This window comes from Salvia hispanica, chromosome 1 (assembly GCF_029641045.1).
Source record: "Salvia hispanica isolate PSC_SH4W2 chromosome 1, Shi_PSC_v1, whole genome shotgun sequence".
In the NCBI taxonomy this organism is placed as follows: domain Eukaryota; kingdom Viridiplantae; phylum Streptophyta; class Magnoliopsida; order Lamiales; family Lamiaceae; genus Salvia; species Salvia hispanica.
The window spans coordinates 28,789,204-28,806,719 of NC_142692.1; the positions used below are offsets into that span (position 1 = coordinate 28,789,204).

The 17,516-nt window shown below is 36.9% G+C and overlaps 2 protein-coding genes across 2 annotated transcripts; both read left to right on the plus strand.

Annotated features, from left to right (window-relative positions):
- The first annotated feature begins 4,181 nt into the window (after positions 1 to 4,181).
- On the plus strand, positions 4,182 to 7,913 carry AS1 (myb-like HTH transcriptional regulator family protein). Its single transcript, XM_048123683.2, has 2 exons — positions 4,182 to 4,673; positions 6,562 to 7,913. The coding sequence occupies exon 2, from the start codon at positions 6,608 to 6,610 to the stop codon at positions 7,655 to 7,657; it is 1,050 nt and encodes a 349-aa protein (XP_047979640.1). The 5' UTR covers positions 4,182 to 4,673; positions 6,562 to 6,607; the 3' UTR covers positions 7,658 to 7,913.
- A 114-nt stretch (positions 7,914 to 8,027) lies between these two features.
- LOC125220938 (uncharacterized) lies at positions 8,028 to 13,284 on the plus strand. Its single transcript, XM_089062624.1, has one exon. It carries the CDS (start codon positions 8,464 to 8,466, stop codon positions 9,937 to 9,939), a length of 1,476 nt encoding a protein of 491 aa, XP_088918750.1. The 5' UTR covers positions 8,028 to 8,463; the 3' UTR covers positions 9,940 to 13,284.
- The last annotated feature ends 4,232 nt before the right edge of the window (positions 13,285 to 17,516 follow it).

Sequence of the window (17,516 nt, forward strand, 5' to 3'; positions counted from 1 at the left end):
GCGAAGAGAAAATGGTTTGAAGCATATAATGTTGTTGATGACATGTTCCATGACTAGTCCATAATGCAGAAGATCAGATTTCTTTGAACTTGGACATAATGCAAAAAACATTTATTGAATAAGTAAAAGACAATATGATATATTTTGCTTCTCCTACAATTTGAGTCGTCAACATGAGCATAATATCTCTTGCAAGCAATCATATTTTTGCATACTCGCACCCAACACATAGAGATTATATGGTAGAGCCAGCATATAGCTAGCTGGGGCATTTGCCCACCTAGCTCCCACCACCCATCTCCACCATTATAGGTCTATATTTAGATTTCATTATACTCCCTTCGTCCTATTTTATGAATTCCGATTTACTATTTTTGGGTGTCTCACTTTAGGAGTCCCAGTTGAAATATTCCATAAATGATATTAGGCCTCATATTCCACTAACATTTTTCTACTTATATTTTATTATAAAACTAATATAAAAAAGTAGGGCTCACATTGCACTATCTTTTTTCACCAATTTTCCTTTACATTTCTTAAAACTCGTATCGAACTCAACCAGGACTCCTAAAATGAGACAGATAAAGTATTATATATTAACTACATTAAATGCCCCTCTCAAATATACTCCCTCCGTCCCATAAAAGTTGAGTCGTATTCCTTTTTAGTCCGTCCCAACAAAGTTGAGTCATTTCCTTTTTTAACTAAAGACAAAACATCTAATCACTCTTATTTTATTCCATCATTTACTTTACTCTCTCTTATCTTTCCTAGTTTTTCTATTTCTCTTATTTATTTAATATAAATTCTTAATCTCCGTGCCCAAAAGTTTTGTCTCAACTTTTATGGGACGGAGGGAGTATAAAATTTTTCTATACTTGAGCATATTTTTGCCACTCCTCAAGTGGAATACTGAATACGCTGATGTAGAGATTGATGTGCTCACTGTGATAGATAATGTTCCTGAAAGAATGATTAAGCTAAGATGTGTTCCTATATTGGATCATATAGCCAGGTGGAGCATTTGCCCTATATATAGATTTTCAATTATGTACTCAATAACACTAAATGTTCCATCTCAAATAGTACAATAATTCTTTTTCCTATAAATACAATAATATATTTTTACCATTTCTCAAGTGGAATCCTAACTATGCCCCTGTAGATATTGGTGTGCTCCTTGTGAGAGGTAATATTTGTGAAAGAATGGTTAAGCGAAGATAACGTTCGCGAAACTTTGTGAAATCAATTCTTCTCTTACATGCAAAACACACTAAGTATATCTTCTTTGTCGGCGACAGAGGGGAAGTGATGATATTGATTTTACAATAAAACGTGAATTAAGTGAGTTAGTGGAATGTGAGACTTACTTATCATTTATGGTAAAAATGAAGTGTGATAATTATTGTGGGACAGATCGAAATAGAAAAGAGTGACAATTATTATAGGACGTAGGGAGTATAATATAAAATAAGTCAAAATATACTTATCTATTAAATACAACAAGATTAAGATTAAATATGACTTTTAGTCAAATTGATATTGTAGTTATTTCTATTTGTTTTGTAATGCATTTATGAATACAATCTCTCATAATTTCATTTTTTTATCTTTATTTCAATGGCATTCTACTTATGTTTATCTGTTTTGAGTGAAGCATTAATGAACACAATCACTCTCTATTTCATTTTACTATCTTTAATTCAACAGCTTTACTTCAAAGTACTACCTCCTTGCCCTATTTTTTTTTATATTTTACATCGTCAATAAAAATTAGATTAATTTTTAAAAAAAAAAAAATTCTAAACACTACTAATAATATGGACCTCACACTTCACTAAAACTAATTTTATCATATTTTATCTTGTTCTTACAATTTTATACTTCTTCCGTCCCCTCACTGGTGATCAACTTTCAATTTTGAATTAGTACACCACAAGTGATCAATTTTCTTTTTAGTTAAAAATAAAACTTCAACTCTTTCTTACTTTAATATCTCTTTCTTGCTTTATTATCTCTTTATCTCTTTTACTATTTTTTTCTCTCTCTCGTACTTTACTTTCTCCCCTTTAACTTAATATACTCGCTCCGACGTCCCAACTAAGTTGAGTCGCACTCCCTCCGTTTCTTAAAAATAGGGACCTTTGAAACGACATGAGTTTTAATGCAAAATTTGGTAAAGTAAGAGAGAGAGAAAAAATTTTTGGTAAAGTAAGAGAGAAGGAGAAAAAATTGATAAAATAGGAGAGAAGGAGAGAAAAAAGTAATGAAATTAATGTTAGTGGGTTATGTGGCCCACTTAAAGTTGTTAATTGTAGTCGTATAAGTGGTAAAATAAATGATCTATAAAGACGTAAAAATTTCCAACAAATGGAAAGTTTGAAAGTTGTTATTTTTAATAAACGGACTAAAAAGGAAAGAATTGCTATTTTTAATAAACGAAGGGAGTATTAATGTTTGGAATGTCTCAATTAAGTTTGGTCATATCATTTGTTGACAAAAAACAAAACATTCAATCACTTTTATCTTACTCTTTATCTTTTATACTTTATTCATCTCTCCTACTTTTCAACACAATTTTATACTCCATTTCCGTGCCCATAAGTTTTGACTCACCTTCTATGGTAATTTTCTTAAATCACGTATTCAAAAGAAATGGAGTATATCATCTGTAGTAGGACGAAGGGATTATTTTTATGGACGGAGGTATTACTTCCTCCTTCCCATTCAAAATGTTCATATTTTTGAATGACACGAGATTTTAGGTGTAGTTGTGAATTATATAATAAAGTGGAGTGAAAAGAGAAATAAATTTTTTTCAAATATAAAAAATGGATATATAATGATTAGAAAAAAAAGAGAAAAAGATAGACGTCTTAAATATTTATATCTAGGGTAAATTGCCCAAAAAGTCACAAATTTTGGAGAAAGTTTGGGTTTCTTCATAAACTATAAAAGTTGCGACTAAAGTCACGAACTTTATCGGATCGTGCAAATTTCTCAAACTACCCGACCTGACGACATATTTCCGTTAAAAACTTATCCCATGTGGAATGCCGAAGCATGACTTGGCAAAATTTCTTAAAGCTAGGTAATATAACCTATTTTTGGCTGATTTCGAAAGCGCATCCCCATTTCAATCGACGGAAAACGTAATCGACAAGAGTGAAATTGTCGACAAACGATTTAGGGATGAAATCGATAACATGTAAAGAAGATTCAATAAAAAAAACATAAAACGATATCGTTTTGTGCCTAGTCAGAAATCTTGCCAACTCACTCCTCCAGCATATCATGTGGGATAAGTTTTTTAACGAAAAAATATTGTCAAAACAAATGATTTGAGAAATTTGCACGATAAAATTTGTGACATTAGATGCAACTTTTATGTATATTTTTTTAAGAAAAACCAAACTTTACCCAAACTATATAGTAGTACTAATTTTTAGGCAATTTGTCCTTATATTTGTAATCTATAAATCCTAATAATTTTATATCTCAATCTTAATTGCTATTATATCATATTTAGGCTCCAAACAGTGAGTGTCTCTTTTTCATCAAAAACAACAACTTTCCCTCTTAGAACAAAAAAAAAAGAGATAGGGGTGACGTGGCAATATATGGATAGTCGTATGTGAAATTGAGAATTAGAGGAATTAAAAAAAGAAAAAGAAAAAGAAAAGGAAAAAGAATAGAAAAGAGGGAAGAGGGAAAAAACAGACGTAACGTATCACTGACAATACTGAGAAAGAGAGGAGGGGTTGGGACAGCAAGGTCCTGTCTTTATCAGTTTCGTCGTGAACCCGGACACAACACCCCCCACCGCCGATGACACTTCTTCTTCATTTTTATTCTTGCTTTGTACTACTACTAATAATATATTCCATTCTTAATTGCTTCCCAATTTCTTCTAAATCTCCAATTTGATCATGATTAACAAAATTCAATGCACCCTTCTATTAAAATTAAACAAAATTGTATGAATACTGTGACACTCAACGTCTACAAGTCTAGTCACGTCGAAGGGGGGCAGGTTTTGCAGAAAATGGGAAAAAGTTGAAGAGTGAGAAAATTTTTAATGTGAGAGCAGTGAAATTTCACCCCCCTTCTACCCCACCCCCCTACCTTGATGATGATAGTTGCAAAGACCTAGGCTATTGTACGCTGGGGAGAATTTCCCCATTATTGCACTCTCTCAATCTCTCTCTTTCTCGTTGACCCCTTCTTCTCTCTCCTCCTTTCTTTTACTCTGATAAAGTTGTGACCTTTTTTTTTTAATTTTATAATTTAGCGGTTGAATTTTATTGTATGAGAACAAAAAAAGAATAGGGAGTAGTGTAGTGTGCTAAGCTTATAATTGTGTGTCTCTTTGTTATATGTGTAGCCATTTTAGCTCAGACATAACTACGTCAGGATCACAACTTTTGTAAAGGAAAAGAGCCAACTTGGTTTCAATTTATATATATCTCTCACTCTCGCGTGAATCTCGTTTGTTTTTTCTTGCTACTGATTTTGCTTTCCCAGATCTCTCCATTGCTCGTGAGGGGAAAAGGGTCTCTTTATCTCTCGCTGTCTCTCTTGATCTTTCTTTCTTGTACTCAAGATTGGATTTTTTTGTGTGGTTAAAATCAAGAAATGGGCTGTGGAGAAACCAGGTTTTCTTGAACACCAGTGTAAGCTCTGAATTTTGCTACAAGGGTTTTTTTCTTTTTTTGTGAATGTGTGTTTTTTTATCATGATGTGTGCTCATGCAAAGGAATTCCTTGGGATGCTGGGTAAAGAATTGAATATTTTGAGTAAATGTTGATGGTCTGAACTTGTAATTCATCATACACCCATTTGTTTTGTTTTTCTTTTCTTTAACTCATATAGATGACAACTTATATAAGCAGGAGTGATAATGTTGAATTTTATAGGCAGAAGATTGAAGATTAAGAGAATATTAATTGAATATTTAGCATGTGGAAGTCATGTCTTATTTGTATTAATGTATAATATCACAAGATTTCTGCATTTCCTTTTTGAGCTATTGATAATGTTATCCTTGTTTTTAGTCTAATTTTCTTCATTTATAAGTTGTCTATTTCTGCAAGAGTTTAATTCGATGAAGAAAATCTGAAAATGTATATATAATTTATAGCATTATAACTGTAGATATACCTTGACTGGGAGATGATTAAAATATAACTAATCTTAAATGAATAACTAGAGAACACGAATTTAGTTCACTACTCTATAATTTATAATGTATTTAGTTCACTATAATGGTGTTTTGGTTCATTCAGTGTTTTCAAATTCGTGTTGTGAACTAAAACGTTGAACTAAATCTCTCTTATAGTGAACTAAATTTGTGATCTCTAGTTATGCATTTAAGTAGTGGTCGCCCCTATATCACTACACTTGATATTCATAATTTTTCTTGATCATTCCTAAACTATCCTATGGTTCGGAAAGTGTAATCTTGATGGTTCACTTAGATTTCTTATTCTAGTCTAGCTGGAAAGAAAAACTCAATTGTAACATTCATATATCTGAATCGGACAAAATCTGTCTGAAGAAATTGCTGTAGTCGAAAGAGTCTTTTGATATTTATGTGATAATGCAATTTGAGTGTCTTTTTCTTATTTTTTGCTTATGTTATGTTTTATCCGCTTCAAGCTTGCCATATAGTTTTCAAGATTCATCACAGTGAGATCTATCACGTTTTACATCTTAGTTTAAAAATGTGCTGTGACACCAAAGATGGAGCATCTGTGTAGCAAATTCATGTTCATGTCATAAATGGTTTAGTAATTCCATTCATTTGATTTTACTAGGAACATCTGCTTCGAGATTGGCCAAATAGAGTTGAAGAAATTGTGTGGCTGGTTTATTTGATTAAAGCCACGTGTTACGTTTAGTTTGAATCTGTGCCTGAGGCTATAAGATAGGAATGTTGAATGGTTTCGTGATTCCATAGATTTTAGTGAATGACACTCAGGAACACTTTGCTTCAAGATTGGACTACTAGTTTCAAGATATTGTGTGCTTAGTTATTTAATTGAGGCCACATTAAATTTTGTTCAAATCCTCGCTGAGGCTGTTTGATTGAATTACATTGAGGAACACTTTGCATCAAGATTGGATCAGTAGGTAGATTCAATAATTAGCATGCTTAGTTATGTAGAGGCTTTGTCGTACATCAGAGTTCGAATCCTTGTCTGTGGCCAAGATAGAGCGTTATTTGTGTGTTAAATGGTTTAGTAATTCCATCTGTTTGATTGAATTACATTGGGGAACAACCTGATTCAAGATTCACCTGATGGTTTCAAGAAATTGTGTTCTGCATTATAATTGATTGATCGAACGACATTGAGGACATCAGCTTCAAGATTGACCTAGCATTTTCGGGATACCATGATGTTTTAAATTCCCGTTTGAGCCCAAGATACATCATGATTGTGTGTTAAATGGTTTATTGAATCCGTTTCTTATGATGCAAATGCAGTTGTGTTTACCTGAATTGGTAAGAATGTCTAAATCCTTGTTTGATGTTGTTTTTGTGTGGATTGCCCTGATCAGATAATTATGAAGAGTTGGAGGTCATGGGCAGAGTTTGTGCTGGGAGATGAAAGAAAGACAGCGGTGGCGAGGTGAAGAGGATGCTTTGCTGCGTGCATACGTGAAGCAATACGGGCCGAGAGAGTGGCACCTTGTTTCTGAGCGCATGAACCAGCCCCTCAACCGGGACGCCAAATCTTGTCTCGAGAGGTGGAAGAACTATCTCAAGCCTGGCATCAAGAAGGGCTCCCTTACCCAAGAGGAGCAGGCTCTCGTCATTCACCTGCAGGCGAAGCACGGTAACAAATGGAAGAAGATCGCTGCTGAGGTCCCTGGCCGCACTGCCAAGCGACTCGGTAAGTGGTGGGAGGTTTTCAAGGACAAGCAGCAGCGTGAGCACAAGGAGAACAACAAGGTGCCCGATCCCATCCAGGACTCGAAATACGACCACCTCTTGGAGACCTTTGCGGAGAAGCTTGTGAATCCAGTCACAATGCCGCCTACTCCCAATGGCGGTGGTGGATTCCTCCAACACACGGAACAGCCCTCGTCTTTGCCCCCATGGCTAGCTAGCTCCAGCGCCTCGTCTCCATCGGTCACTCTCACACTCTCTCCCTTGACCGTGCCACCAACACCCCTGCCACCATCAACAATCCCATGGCTGCAGACAAATGATAGTAACACCTCTCACGGGCTGCTACCCTTTGGGGGGATTGGTGCCCTTGCCGGGGACAACAACGGGCCTGTCCCGGACCTCATTGAATGCTGCCGGGAGCTCGAGGAAGGCCACCGGGCATGGTCTGCGCATAGGAAAGAGGCTGCTTGGAGGCTGAAGAGGGTTGAGTTGCAGCTCGAGGCAGAGAAGGCTAACCGGAAAAGGGAGAAGAATGAAGACATCGAAGCCAAGGTGAATGCTCTACGGGAAGAGCAGAAGGCGACTATAGAGCGCATTGAGGCGGAGTACAGAGAGCAGATTGCCGGTTTGAGACGGGAGGCGGAGATGAAGGAGCAGAAGCTGGCGGAGCAGTGGGCTGCGAAGCACCTCCGCCTCACCAAGTTCGTAGAGCAGATTGGGTGCCGCTCAGTCGCCTCGTCCGATGCCCCGAACGCCAGATGAAAGTGTGTACTCGGATACTACATATACTAGAGATACCATTTCTGGGAAGAATTCAATAACTTTGTTTATTAAGTTTAAAAAAAAACTGAAGAACTGCATAGGATATTTGGACTGCCTTTGTATTGGCTTTGGTTAACTTGGTTGAGGTATTGTTATGTTTCTCTATCTCTAATGTTGGGAATTGTGTGATGTTTTGAGTTATGTTATGATGTATCTCGAGCATCCATCACTAATGTAGAGTGTTGTTTTTACAGTATGTTTGACGAGGGACATCGAATATAAACACTCAAGTATTAAAACCAATTATATTACTTCAAGAAAGAAGAAACCAAAATCAATTTTGCTACACCAAAGAAGAGAAAGTCAATTTGAATTTTGCTACTAGATGTCACTTGGATGGCAAGTTTATCCTTTATATATTTCTAGAAGCCTTAGTTATCAAGGATGTGTGTTGTTTATGAGTTGTCATGTATTAGTTGTCATTGAGTTGTCAATGCTTTTGTATCCTATAAATAGAGGCATTGCCTCAACATATGGAACTCACTTTTGAATATCAAATATACTTTGAACTTTGTTCTCTTTTAGATCTTGGATTAGATCTTGTCTTTTGAGGGCTTTGGATTAAGCTCTTGTTATCCGTGGATTTGGATTATTTTATCTCACAACACGTTGAAGTTGTTCCTTCAACAAATTGTGTTGATTCATTTTGTTAGCACATTAGAGAGGCTCCTCTAATACTTGTGCTACATCAGTTTGGTATCACGAGCCAGACTAATCAACTCTAGTTGTTATATCTCGGAGGAATAATGCAACAAGCTATGGATGATCTTACAACACGGGTGAACAACCTAGAAGAAAGATTGGATCAACGAATCGATGCCCTTCATCAAGATCTCACTAGAAGGTTTGAAGAACTTATTATATTAGTGAGATATAATCAAGGTGTTGGTGCTGGTGTTGGAGCTGGATACCAGAGAAACAACATCAACCAAGGAGGAAATCGGAGACAACAACGGGGCCAACAACAAATGGAAGAGGAAGATGATGCAGAGGAGCATGACCATTACCAACAACAAAGAAGAAGAGGTGGTGGAGATATGTACAAAATTAAAGCAGAAATTCCAACTTTCAACGGCAATGCAAATATTGAAGGATTTCTTGATTGGATCTATGAGGTGGAGACATTCTTTGAGATAATGAACATCCCGCCGGATCGAAGAGTACCATTGGTGGCATATAAATTGAAGGGAGGTGCTGGAGCTTGGTGGAATCGTCATCAAGAAGAGCTACGCTTGAAGGGTGAGAATCGTGTAAGAGATTGTGCACAAATGAAAGCACTTTTAAAGGCCAGATTCTTGCCAGCAGATTATGAACAACTATTATACCTTCAATTCCATAACTGTGTTCAAGGTAACCAAGCTGTTTCTGAATATACCGAGGAGTTCTTACGGCTACAAGTAAGGTGCAATCTATATGAAAATGAAGACCAACAAGTTGCAAGATATGTCAATGGTCTCAATGATTCTATTCAAGAACGCTTAGGCATACAACAAATTTGGTCTATAGATCAAGCTCAAACTCTTGCCTTGAAAGCTGAGAGATTCATAAAGACCAAGGTATCTTATAAAGCCATGTCTTATTCTCGTCCAGAAAACATATCAAGAAATTTGCCACGCCGAGAGGAGGAAAAACCTACTCCATTTAAAGGAAAGAAGACTGATAAAGGGCCATCTTCTAGCAAAACTTATGAAAAGCAACCATCTAACCCTATCAAGTGTTATAAATGTCGTGAAGAAGGTCACATATCAAGTAACTGTCCCCGGAGGAAGTTTGTCAACACCACTCGTCGTGATGAAAATGATGAAAGCGATGAAGATGTGGATGAACCTGAAAACGAAGAAGCTGAACTATGTGAAGAAGATGGGGAAGAAATAGTATGTGTGGTCAAACGTCTTCTATGCTCAACTATACAACCTGAAGAGACGCAACGAAAGAAGATATTTGAAAGCAAATGCACTGCAGTGAATGGAAAGGTATGCAAATTTGTCATTGATAGTTGTATCAGTGAGAATTTAGTTTCTGAAAGAATGGTCAAACACTTGAATCTTGAGACTAGAGATCACCCGAATCCATATACTATTGGTTGGCTCAAGAAAGGAGTGAAGATCAAGATCACCAAACAATGTTGGTTACCACTTTCCTTGGGTAAGCATTATCGTTCAAATGTTTTATGTGATGTGATTGATATGGATGCATGTCATGTTCTTCTTGGAAGACCTTGACAATATGATGTAAACACCACTCACCAAGGAAGAGACAATTGGTATTCTTTCATTTGGAATAAACGGAAGATCATCATACTTCCGGATAAAATTCCTAATATTGCTTCTGAAGTAGAGGAGAAGAGTATGCTAACCATTACTCAAAATTCAAGAGAATTTGCTCAAGACTTGAAGGAGTCAAAGTTGTGTGCCGTATTAGTTGTGAAAGGTGATGAACAACTTGTGAAAGAAATTCCAACGGAGATTCAAAGTCTATTATCTGAGTACGAAAGCATACTTGGAGAGCCTCAACATCTACCTCCTATAAGAGATATCCAACATCGAATAGACTTTGTTCCAGGTGCAAGTCTTCCCAACCTACCACACTACAGAATGAGCCCACAGGAGAATGCCATTTTGAAGGAGAAAGTGGAAGAGTTGTTGCGTAAGGGGCATGTCGGAGAAAGTATAAGTCCATGTGCTGTACCAGCACTACTCACACCAAAGAAGGATGGATCTTGGCGGATGTGCGTGGACAGCAGGGCTATCAACAAAATCACCACAAGATACAAATTTCCTATTCCACGTTTGGATGACATGCTTGACCAATTGAGTGGAGCAAAGGTGTTCTCGAAACTTGATCTAAAAAGTGGATATCATCAAATACGAATTAGGCCTGGTGATGAATGGAAGACTGCATTCAAGAGAAAAGAGGGGCTATATGAATGGCTTGTCATGCCATTTGGACTTTCTAACGCTCCTAGCACTTTCATGCACTTGATGAATCAGGTTCTTCGCCCATTCTTATTGCAGTTCGTAGTTGTCTATTTTGATGATATACTAATATATAGCAAGAACCTGGTGGAACATTTTGCTCATGTCAAGAAGGTGATGGATATATTAAAGGAAAATGAACTCTATGTAAACTTGAACAAGTGCATATTCGTTGAGACAAGGTTAGTTTTCTTGGGATTCGTGATCTCAAGTGAAGGAATTCAAGTTGATGAGTCTAAAGTAGAGGCAATAAAGAGGTGGCCAACTCCAAAAACAATCTCTGAAGTGAGGAGCTTTCATGGTTTAGCCACATTCTACAGAAGATTTGTGAAGAATTTTAGTACAATCATGGCACCAATTACTGAATGTCTAAAGAAAGGGAAATTCAAATGGGATGAAAAGGTTGAAGATAGCTTCAAGAAGATTAAAGAAAAGCTCTCACAAGCACCTGTTTTAGTATTACCAGATTTCAACAAGACTTTCGAGTTGGAATGTGATGCTAGCGGAGTAGGCATTAGGGCTGTTTTATCTCAAGATAGGAAACCTGTTGCTTTCTTCAGTGACAAGCTAAGTGAGGCTAGACAGAAATGGAGTACCTACCAACAAGAGTTGTATTCAGTGTTTAGAGCATTAAAGACATGGGAGGTCTACTTGTTGCCAAAGGAATTCATTGTCTACACCGATCACCAATCTTTGAAACATTTTAGAAGTCAAAAACATGTGGATCGCATGTTGGCAAGGTGGGCGGCATACTTAGAGAGGTTCAATTATCTTATCGTCCACAAGTCTGGAGTAACCAATCGAGTAGCAGATGCCTTAAGCCGACGTGCAAATCTTATGGTTTCTTTCGAAGCTGAGTTGCCAGGAGTGGATCAAATTAAGGAGTTATACGAACATGATGAAGACTTCGAGCGAATCTGGATGAAGCATATGAAAGGATTACAATTAGAAGAGAATTATGTGGTACAAGATGGATATATCTTTAATGGAGACCGCCTATGCATCCCCAGAAGTTCTCTACGGGACAAGTTTATTAGAGAGATGCATTCAAGTAATCTCAGCGGTCATGTTGGGCGTGATAAGACTATCGCTAATCTGGAGGCACGCTATTATTGACCCCAACTTAAACGAGATGCCGGCAAGTTTGTGCAAAGGTGTCCGGTGTGTCAAGTTTACAAGGGTCAAGTACAAAACACTGGACTATATATGCCATTACCAGTTCCGGCTGCACCATGGGAAGATCTATCAATGGATTTCGTACTTGGATTACCAAGGACACGACGGGGGCATGATGCTGTTTACGTGGTAGTAGACAGATTTTCTAAAATGGCGCATTTTATCCCTTGTCGTAAGACAACAGATGCGCATCATGTGGCTAACCTTTTCTTTAGAGAAGTAGTTAGGCTACATGGTATTCCCAGATCAATTGTTTCGGATCGTGATAGCAAATTTCTTGCCGCATTTTGGCTTACATTATGGAAGCAATTCAATACAGACTTGAAATTTTCAAGCACGGCGCATCCGCAAACCGATGGCCAAACAGAAGTGGTAAACAAGTTTATGGGTAATTTAATTCGCTGCATATGCGGAGATAAGAAGGGTCAGTGGGATTTAGCTTTGTCCCTTGCAGAGTTTGCCTACAATAATTCTGAGCATAGGTCAACAGGTCGTAGCCCATTCTCTATTGTCTACACTAAAATTCCAAGGCATGTGGTTGATTTAGTAAAGTTACCAACAAAGGAGAGTTCAAGATCAGCTAAGACGTTTGGTGACAATTATTCTGAGCTGTTTAAAGAGGTACATGATGTATTAGAAGCTTCAAATCAGAAATACAAGCAATTGGCTGATAAGAAGAGGAGGGAAATGACCTTCAAAGTTGGTGACAAAGTTATGGTTTATCTTAGAAAGGAGAGATTGCCTACTGGTGTTCATGGAAAATTAAGGCAAAAGAAATATGGTCCGTACACTATTCTAAAGAGGATCAATGAAAATGCATATGTGGTAGAATTGCCAAGTGAGATGAATATTTCAAATACTTTTAACGTGGCAGACTTATCACTCTATCTCTCGGAGCAGACACTTTACGAAGATAACTCGAGGTCGAGTTTCAAACAAGTAGAGGAGAATGATGAGGGACATCAAATATAAACACTCAAGTATTAAAACCAATTATATTACTTCAAGAAAGAAGAAGCCAAAATCAATTTTGCTACACCAAAGAAGAGAAAGTCAATTTGAATTTTGCTACTAGATGTCACTTGGTTGGCAAGTTTATCCTTTATATATTTCTAGAAGCCTTAGTTATTAAGGATGTGTGTTGTTTATGAGTTGTCATGTATTAGTTGTCATTGAGTTGTCAATGCTTTTGTATCCTATAAATAGAGGCCTTGCCTCAACATATGGAACTCACTTTTGAATATCAAATATACTTTCAACTTTGTTCTCTTTTAGATCTTGGATTAGATCTTGTCTTTTGAGGGCTTCGGATTAAGCTCTTGTTATCCGTGGATTCAGATTGTTTTATCTCACAACACGTTGAAGTTGTTCCTTCAACAAATTGTGTTGATTCATTTTGTTAGCACATTAGAGAGGTTCCTCTAATACTTGCAAACCAAAATATTGTACATTATGCTAATTAGTCCCCATAGAGATGAAAGCTCGTATCTTAGTGCTTCATGCATAAATTGTGCTAATTTAATTAGACATGTTGTGACCTGCTCAAGGTTTATTGAACCGGCGGTTAAAATCGAAATCGTGAGAATGTACCCGAATTGAAACCGTCGATTTTTGAACCCTGGTTCGGTTTAGGTTCAAATTTTTCGAACCGAAACCGTGCTGAAATCGGAAAAAACCCAACGGTTCAGAATTGTGAAAAACTGCCCGTTCGAAACTGAAACCGAAACCAGTGTTTTTGGAACCGAAACCGCGAAACACCCTCGTGGTTCGGTTCCGGTTCGACAATTTCTAAAACTGGAACCGACGGTTCCGGAACCGGCTCCGAACCGTAACCGCCGGTTCCGGAACCATGGACACCTCTCTATGAAAAATTTGTGCATGCACTGATAAAGGGTCATAGGGTGTAATTGAATAGAAAAGTTTTTCCAAGGATTTTCTCTTCAATTTCTGATGGTATGAAGTCCTCTTTTCATACCTGAAAATAAAATTATATTATTCAATAAATAAATTTGGTTTACAAACCTAAATTACTGTTATTTAATACTTATATATGTATTTATATTTATATACCACCGTATATGCTAGTATAACCTTTCCAACTTTTTTCCCATCATTTGGCGACTCTCTTTGTCCCATATCAATAGTGATGCATTGAAGGTTGAATCTACTACATTAAAAACAAACCTATATTTGTAATAAACAACTTTATTAGTAGTTCTCTTTTGAAATACAAATATGTAACAGATAAACTGTTTTAAAAGAAAGAGTACATTTCAATTGCTTCATGCTAGTGTTTAGTGCATTTGTTGCAGTAGCATTGTTCTCCTATTTTATCAACTTTTTTGCCACATATCTTCCATGACAAATAGAACCATTCCCCACAGAGAGGAAGCACTGTCTCTATCTTTCCACATATCCAGTAATTTCCTTCTTGTGTCCATGCATCAACAAACTTAATTACATAATAATTTTTTTTTATCTACTATGCAATTAGAAGAATGTAACTTTGTAAGTTATATTGCAAAGAATCTCTATGCAGAGTACATCCTCAAGGCTTGTTATTTTTAGATCCTCATATTCATCAAGAGTCTTTTTGATAATTTTTCCAACATTCTGTTTGGTAAGATGATGTGTAATTTTAGGTCTATCAAAACAAAATAATTTTGCACTCAAGTTCAATTAAGTAACCCAAATATTACCACTTTACTGCAAGATTACAGCTTCGTGTGTAGAAATTTAAGGTATCGATCCGCAGGGAAGGTAAGTTTGTCTAACTTCACTAAAAATACAAAACATTTTAAATGTAGGTTCTTGATTGGAGAAAGATTTTTAAACAAAAGAGACAAAGTTTAAATTTCAAATTACACAAGAGAGACGAAAGTTACTCCAAACAATTGTAGACAACAAGAGGATTTATCTTAAAAATTCGATTCTATCTCATAACATTCGGGACAAATAAGAACAAACTAAAGTGTAGGCACTAAACATGCTAAACACAAATGGTCAAAGAATAGCTAAACACATATTTCTAAAACTAAATTCCACAATTCTAAAAATCCTACGGAAGCGCGAGATTCAAGGAAACAGTTTCATAAAGTGCTTAACATCCATTATCAATCTGTCATCTAAACAAATCCAATTGATAATCCAAAACTACTTTGATCCATCTTATTTCAAGCTAAAGAGGCATTAAAATAAGATTACAAAACTATCACTAAAGATGCACCTAAAGAGATAGATTAATTCAAAGAGCAAGTAGAAAAAGCGAGTATGAAATAGAAACGAACATAGGATAAATCACAAAATTACATTGTCTAACACATGTTTGGAGCAACACAATATTCTTAGCCTAACATGATCAAACTAAGAACAAAGATAATGGAGATGGAAATCCTTGAAACCATGGAACTTGAAGATGATGATTTTGACTTTGGAGAATTCTTTCTTTTGCAACTTCACCAACCAAACACGTATCCATTCCACTCTAAATTCTCACCCCTTCCTTTTCTCCAGATTCGTTCTCCCCTTTTCTCTCTCTTCGTCGACCTTTTTTATTCCCAGCCAACCGCCCAAGAAACTGCAGAGATGCAGTTAGAATTGCTCTACCCGGCCGGGTATATTTCGAAACTACAAATTCACCCGGCCGGGTGACATAAAATCACCCCTCTCTGGACTCTTCACGCCTTCCGAATCTTACCCGGCCGGGTATATTTCGAAGCTGAAAATTCACCCGGACGGGTGACATAAAATCAGCCCTCTCTGGACTCTTCACGCCTTGAAGAAGCTGCCCGGACGGGTGTATTTGTTGGTATGAAACTCACCCGGGCGGGTGGAGCTTTGCTGCGCGAAGCACTTCCGCGGGTCGCCGGGTTCGTCGGGGCACCCAATCGGCGGAGAGCCGGCTCAGTTTGTGGTTGAGTCGTGAGGTTCGTTTCTGGAGAGGTGACTCAGCAGCTGCTGTTTGTTGTGTTAAAACACAGTGCACACCAATTGTTCGATGAAATGCCTCAACGAAAATTCTTCACTTGTCTTTTGCACAGCACACCAAATGTTTGATGGAATGTTTGAGTGAGCTCTAATAAGCTTTTTACAACCTAAAAATCGATGAAAACAATAATTTGATGAGTCATAATTACATAAAAATGTAAAGCACTAAGGGGAATAATATAGAAAATATGCTTCGCATCAAATACCCCCAAACTTGAGCTTTTGCTTGTCCTCGAGCAAGATTGATTTCAAGCACAATAACTCAACAAAGTTTAACACATAAAATTTATTTCAAAAGTTTTCATCACAAAGAATCAAGTAAAGACATGAATGACAAATACTAAACCCCCAACATTTTCCAATCAAGATTTCCCACTATCAAGAACACTCACCCATCCACTTAGAACTTCAAGTCAAGGTGCACTTCAAAGTAAGTTCAAGCATAAGATCTTACAACTCAAACCGTCATCGTTGACTCGTCAAGCATTACTTATCACATAGACTCGCGGATTTCAAATCAAACTTCTTCAACTCTACTAAGCTATTTACAAAACATCCACAATGTATCAACAATAAGGTCCAAGGTCTTAATTATAGGTTGTAATGGGGCTAAGGATGAGGTAGGATAAATATGGATAGTGAGCTCAAAAAACTACACATTTGAGTGCCAAATTCTTCCCTCCTACAACTTCCTTCCAAAGAATCAACTAACAAGACTTTACAACCAAATATTCATTCCCCCAAACTTGAGATCATTCAAGACAAAATTACATCTTAAAAAAAATAGAAGCTCTATCTTTATTTCATCAAACTCTTCTTTTTTTTTTCTTTTTTTTTTAAATACCTCGACTTTTGCAATTTTTGGAGGCCGTCATTTTCATTTCTACTAAGAACTTCATTCTCAATTATACATTACATCGAGTCTCAAAATCTCTACACTTTTATAGAACACCACCCAACACTCACAACTCAATCAACAAAGCATAAGACTTGTATTTAGCACTCAAAAAGTAGCAAGGATCAATGACGAGGCTAAAATGAGGCTTATTTTAGTAGCTAAGTGATTGGCTAAGTGTTTGCACAAAACAATAGAGATTACGCTCAAAGTGGCTTCTAGGGGATCATATGTTGGACTAGGCATGTGATCATTTGGCCATGGAGTTCATCCTAATGCCTTATCTTCCCCTATCATTGACACACATGAATGCAAGCACGTAACTCAATAAAGCAAATCGATCCAAGATAATTTCCAAAAGACATGTGACTTTCATACTCTCCTCAACTCAAGAAATCGGTTGTAATCACAAAATGCTCTTTCAAATAAATCAATGCACAAATTCCATCCATCCTGAGCTTCAAAGATCAAGTAAAATCAAGCAAGATTTCCCAACCAGAAAGCCGAAGATAAAGCATGCACTCGTCAATTACATTGATTCAAAAACACATTTAGCAAATAATACACCCCACAAACATGCTTCATGCATAGAAACTCATTCAAACTCATTCAACCCCCCCAAACTTGAATACTTCATTGTCCTCAATGCAAGCAAAAAGAACATAAAAAGTAAAGGGAAAAGAAGACTTCCCCAAACTTGGCATGATATCCATAGTGCATTCGGGTGGGAGGGTGGGTGTATATTGCTTTGCAAGTGTGCTTCCTA

Excerpts from the sequence above, each read along its gene's own strand:
- AS1 (XM_048123683.2), top strand. The coding sequence starts at position 6,608 with ATGAAAGAAAGACAGCGGTGGCGAGGTGAAGAGGATGCTTTGCTGCGT.
- LOC125220938 (XM_089062624.1), top strand. The coding sequence starts at position 8,464 with ATGCAACAAGCTATGGATGATCTTACAACACGGGTGAACAACCTAGAA.